The 6,025-nt window shown below is 38.0% G+C and overlaps 1 protein-coding gene across 1 annotated transcript in view; it reads right to left on the bottom strand.

Moving 5' to 3' along the window:
• LOC103193265 (ankyrin repeat domain-containing protein 26) overlaps positions 1-6,025 on the bottom strand; it is a gene marked incomplete at its 3' end in the record, with an annotated part of 130,106 nt that overhangs the window by 92,371 nt on the left and 31,710 nt on the right. The window contains 1 exon segment of the mRNA XM_007936421.1: positions 2,078-2,145. Coding sequence (XP_007934612.1) covers positions 2,078-2,145 — 68 coding nt within the window.

Below are 6,025 nucleotides of genomic sequence, written 5' to 3'. Positions count from 1 at the left end.
AGAATTCTTCCTCTCCTTTGTATTAATCAAATGTAAGGAAAGGAGAATGCCATTTATCAACATTTGATACCTAAACACTGTAAAGCAGAGGCCAAATCCAGCCAGCTCTCTGATTTTATTAATAAAATTAATTTTCTTAGAATACAATCATGGCTATTTATTTATTTTCTATGACTGCTTTTACACTACTACAGCAGAGCTGAGCAGATGTAACAGAGACCATAAAGCCCATTAAAACTAAAATATTCAGTCTGGTCCTTCACAGAAAACGCTTGCTCATTCCTGCTTGACATAACATCCAAAGCGCTCAAATCTCATCTTGCTACCCCACTGCTCAAAATTCTTCAATGAATCCTGGAAGTAAACAGTGCTGGTTCCCTACCCAGTAGCCATTCCTTATTTTTCTTTCTTGCTGGAGAACCACAATTCGGTTTAGATATGTACCATCCCAAGTACCCAAAGAACGTGGTCTCTTCCCAGCTCAAAATAGAGAAAACTATTTTTCTAAACCAATCACAGTAATTACACATCCTTTATCAGTTGTTGGCTTAGGAATGAGCATGTGAGGGAACCCAGCCAATAAAATATTAATGGATGTCTGAAGCAAGTTTCTGAGTTTGCTCCCTATTTTAAAGAAAAGCAGCCCTTCCAGTCTTTGGATATTGTCATGTGAGAACAGGATGCTTGGAGGTGACTATGAAAGGAGACATAAACAAAACACTAATAGCAGCACAGCTCAAAATGGGAAAACACCTAGACCTTAATGACAATTCTGAGCCACCAAAATAACTCTGGTTTCTATTGTTTTAGCCACTGGTGGCATGGTGCTTAAGACATCTGACTGCTAACCAGAAGTCTGACAGTCAAACCCACCAGCTACTCCTCAGAAGGAAGACTGGGCGATCTACATCCATAGTGATACCGCCTGGGAAACCCAAGAAGGGGTCGCTATGAGTCAGATCTGACTAAGACAAAAATGAGTTTGTTTTTTGGTTTTTTTAGTTAAGCTGGAATTGACTGGATGATAATGGATTGGGTTGAGTTAAGTCATCTATTATTTGCAGTCAAAAGCATTCTAACTGGTAAAGTTCCAAAGGAGCTCTGGTAGCATAGTGCCTAAGGCACTTGACTGCTAACCAGAAAGCTGGCAGTTCAAACCCACCAGCCACTCCTCGGAAGGAAGGTTGGGCAATCTATTTCCGTAGTGATACTGCCTCGGACCCAAGGAGGGGTCGCTATGAATCAGGTCTGACTCGAAGGCACATAACAACAACAACAGGAAGATCTAATAGGCCATTTCTATGGTATTAAACAGCTTTTCATTAGCTTGCCTTAGCTACGTATTCACCTCATTCCCTACTACTCCCACATCACACTTTGTACCAACAAACCGAACACAATTCCTGCAAAGTCCACTCATGTATCTTAACCTTTATACTTGTTGTTCCTTGTGCCAAGCATGTAATCTTGTTAGCTGTTCCTTTCTGCTAAACATCATCTTCTGCCTCTTCACCTAGCCAACTTCAACTCACTCCATACGCCTGCCTTAAATTCCACCCACATTTCTAAAGCTAATTGCTTGAAATGGGTCTAAGCCATATTAAACACCAAATATATTATAATAAATAAATAATGATTATTATAAACCCCTAAGGGGTATCAGGCACATAGTGAGCACTGAAAGAAAGTAGAATAAATAATAAAGGTAACAAGGAGAGCAACAAGCAGCTAGAGGGCAGGGCCTGTGCTTTTAAAGTGTCTGTATTCCAAAATCCCAGAATAATGCTTAGTACCTAAGACCCTACATACTTAAGTGAACACAAAGGTATCATACGGGGATTCAGGAGCCATGATTAAATAAATGAATTTCATTTGGGACAATACTGTTTTAAAATATACATTGCCTAAAATGAACTTCTTCAATAATTCTAGGTTTTAGACAATTAAAAGAAAATATATATGCAATTTACACATGGACTTTAAGAACTGCTCTTTCTTTACCAAAATTTTGTTACTCTTACTTTCTTTATCTATGGTAGGAACACCAAGAATAATGGCACCTTCTCAGCAGTCTTACCTGGATTATTCTGAGAAGAATTCTTAGGTTTCTTTTCTTTTTTACACTCAGAAATTAGTTGGTGAATGCTGTGTATATAAAATGAGATAAATACTACTATTTTAATATTGATAAGAGTAACATTTACCAAAAATATTGCATAATCTTAGAGTATTTCATACAATACCACCACTAACTCAGAACTTTATCCCCTACACTTCAAAGTTGTAACCACTACAAACTTTTTATTAGGCATTTAATTTAATTTAAAGAAAAAAAAGCTCCTGTTTTGAGGGCAGTACAGCTCAGTAAATTGAGTTAGCATGATATAATGGAAAGTATCCTGAACTCAGAAAAAGCTCCAGCTGCGTCACAAACCACTTGGATGGTTCTTGGATATGTCACTTATTGCCCTCTTTCATAAGCTGTTATGAAGATTTATTGAGTTATTATTTTAAAAAATGCTCAGAGATATAGTGAATAGGGAACAATTTCTTCTTGAACTTCATTGGTGAAAGTATTTTGGATTCATTCCCACATAAACACACTGTGTTTATGCATATTTTTTTCATAGGCTCTATATTCAACAGTTGCATTTTTAAGAAAATGTTACTAAATCCTAATTTTGGTTATTACTTGCTGTTCTATTTTTTTAGTTTAGTAATTTCAAAACATCTCAGAAATTTTATATAATTTGTAACTAAATCTATTTATAGTATAAATGTATTACTTCAGTAAGTAGTTACCAGAATTGCCCACTATTATCACAGCTGATTACACCAAGGGCAGAACATTAATAAAGGTCAAAACCTAGCTTGGATTACTATTCTTTCACTACCTACTCTAACTTTGAGCTGTGTTGTTGTTGTTATGTGCCGTCGAGTCGGACCCGACTCATAGCGACCCCTCCTTGGGTTTCCAAAGCAGTATCACTAAGAAAGTAGATTGCCCCATTTTCCTTCTGAGGAATGGCTGGTGGGTTTGAACCGCCAGCCTTCTGGGTAGCAGTCAAGTGCCTTCGGCATTACGCTACCAGAGCTCCCAACTCTGAACTAGCAAATCTTTATCAGAATGATGCTTAATCACCAATCCATCCCCCACTAACTTGGAAGATAAACCCTTTTTATATATGAATACCATAAAATCATGAATGGGACTTAGCTCTTTTAGGTCTAACTAACCTAATTTAGATTCAGAGAATTCTACAGAATGGCTGTGCTGATTTGTGTCTCAGAACTTAAAAAACTATGCCAGCCTCTCTGAAAATGAGAGACAGATGTCACCTAGGAGATTTTTATTTAGGGAAAACAGAACACTTGATAGGCCAACCTTAATGATGAAATATAAGGCAAGTGGGCACCTACTACTCTGGAGATAGGCAATGTGGGACCTTTCCACCTGGGAAAAAAAAAAAAAAAGGTATTCCAAAGGATATAAAGAGGATTTGGGATACATATCTGGTTAGCAAAGAAATTCTGATCTTTTCTTGAAACATTATTTGAACCTCTTGACAGCTTAGAATGGTCCTTACTAACAACTGCTGGGAAAAAGACAAACGTAGGCCTCAAAGGGTAATTCAAGATGAAGATCTGGGCTAACGTGGGCTCCAGACAAGCATTTGCACGTGAAGGAAAGGATCAGTTTGCTCAGTATGTGTGTGACAAAAGCTACTAAGCCCAGCTACCACAGTAGGATGCTGGTGCTTTGGGAACAATGGCTGAACATATAAGCATATGGGAACTAAGAGGAAAAAAAAAAAAAAAAAAACCTGCAACTTTGACATCTAATTGTGGGTTATCACTGAAGACTGTGAGGGAGCTAAATTAGCAACAGCATCCTTGTAACCAAAGGTTGATCATGACTAGACTGCAGGGCAGGTTTCAATAGCAATGTCACAACAAGAAAAGCAACAGAAACAAAAGAATGATTAGAATGTTCCACTCACCACCCTCATCTGACTTGTGAAAAGGATTATCCCTTTTGGATTTAGCAAATTCTCACAAGTTCTTGCTAAATTCATGGGGAGCTTATAGGAGAGTCCCCAGGGTAAATACAGTATTTTCTGCTAACCCAGACATTTCAAGAATCACAGAATTCATAAGAAAAACCAGAGATGTGAGTGACTCTATTGAACTAAATACATAGGGTTACATTTTGGATGAAATCGATGATGTTAGGAGCCCTAATGTTAAAGGTCTCAAAAATTCTAACACTCACTTCTTCCCATTAAGAATCTTGCATCAACTGCTACTTCCAGATAGTCTAGCCTTATATAGGACTTTGCCTGTTACTTGATTTCTGGCTACTGATGTGGAATACTGATTGCCCTTCCAAGACTACCTGAACCAAAGAATGACTCACCATCACTGTTGTATAAGTAGTAATAGTTGTAATTTTAAACCTCACAGTTCAGTAATAAAGGTGCTCTACACTCCTCGGAGGGAAGGTTGGGCAATCCACTTCTGTAGTGATACTGCCTCGGAAACCCAAGGAGGGGTCACTATGAGTCAGGTCCGACTCGACAGCACATAACAACAACAACAGTAGCAAACGGGGTAAAGGCATTTGGCTGCTAACCAAAAAGTCAGCAGTTCAAAGCAACCAGCTACTCTACAGGAGGAAAACAAAGCAATCTATTTTTGTAAAGACAAAAAGCTTTGGAAACCCAATGGGGGTTGCTATGAGTCAGAATCGATTTGACAGCAGTGGGGTTTTTTTGCGTTTAGTAGTAACTACCTTTTTTTTTTTTTTCTTTGCACCACTTGTCTGTCAGTCTGTCATACTGTGGTGGCCAGCATGTCGCCATGAGGCTGGGGGCTAAGCCACCAATATTTCAAATACCTGCAGTGTCACTCATGGTGGACAGGTTTCAGTGGAGCTTCCACACTAAGACAGACTGGGAAGAAGGATGGGGCAGCAATCCACTTCTGAAAAAATTGGCCAGTGAAAACATTATGAATAGCAGTGAAATACTGTCTGATACATTACTGGAAAAGTTTGTAAATAGCCATGAAACGCTGTCTGATACGGTGTCAGAAGATGAGCACCTCAGATTGGAAGGCACCCAGAATATACTGGGGAAGAGCTGCCTCCTCAAAGTAGGGTCAACCTAACTGACAAAGATAATTCCTTTTGGACTTAGCAAATCCCCAAAAGTTCTTGGTAAATTCATCTTGGTAAATGTATGTCCTTTTGGGAGGTACATTTGTTGATGCGGCACAACTCAAAAATAGGAAGAAACAGCTGCAAACATCCATTAATCATTGGAACATGGAATGTATGAAGTATGAAACTAAGAAAATTGAGAGTTGTCAAAAATGAAATGTAATGCATAAAGATTGCCATCCTAGGCATTAGTGAGCTGAAATGGACTGGTTTGGGCCATTCTGAATCAGAAAATCATATGGTCTACTATGCTGGGAATGACAAATTGAAGAAAAATGCCGGCAACACATTCATCATCAAAAAGAATGTTTCAAGATCTATCCTGAAGTACAATGCTATCAGTGATAGGATAATATCCATGTGCCTACAAGAAACACCAGTTAATAATATTATTCAAATTTACGCACCAATCACTAAAGCCAAAGATGAAGAAATTGAACATTTTTACCAACTTCTGCATTCTGAAATTCATCAAACATACAATCAAGTTGTATTGATCATTACTGGTGATTGGAATGGGAAAGCTGGAAACAAAGAAGAATCATTGGTAGTTGGAAAATATGACCTGGTGATACAAATGACACCAGAGATCTCATGATAGACAGAATTTTGCAAGACTAATAATTTTTTAATTGAAAATACCTTTTTTCTATTGGTTTAATGACAGATACATAGACCAATGGAATAGAATTGAGAACCCAGAAATAGGTCCATAGACCTATAGTCAGCTGATCTTTGACAAAGGCCCAAAATCCATTAAATGGGGAAGAGAATGTTTGTTTAATAAAAGGTGCTGGCAAAACT

Source organism: Orycteropus afer, unplaced genomic scaffold (assembly GCF_000298275.1).
Source record: "Orycteropus afer afer isolate SDZICR_OR568_19922 unplaced genomic scaffold, OryAfe1.0 scaffold00035, whole genome shotgun sequence".
Lineage (NCBI taxonomy): Eukaryota > Metazoa > Chordata > Mammalia > Tubulidentata > Orycteropodidae > Orycteropus > Orycteropus afer.
This window is presented reverse-complemented; position numbering and strand designations above follow the sequence as displayed.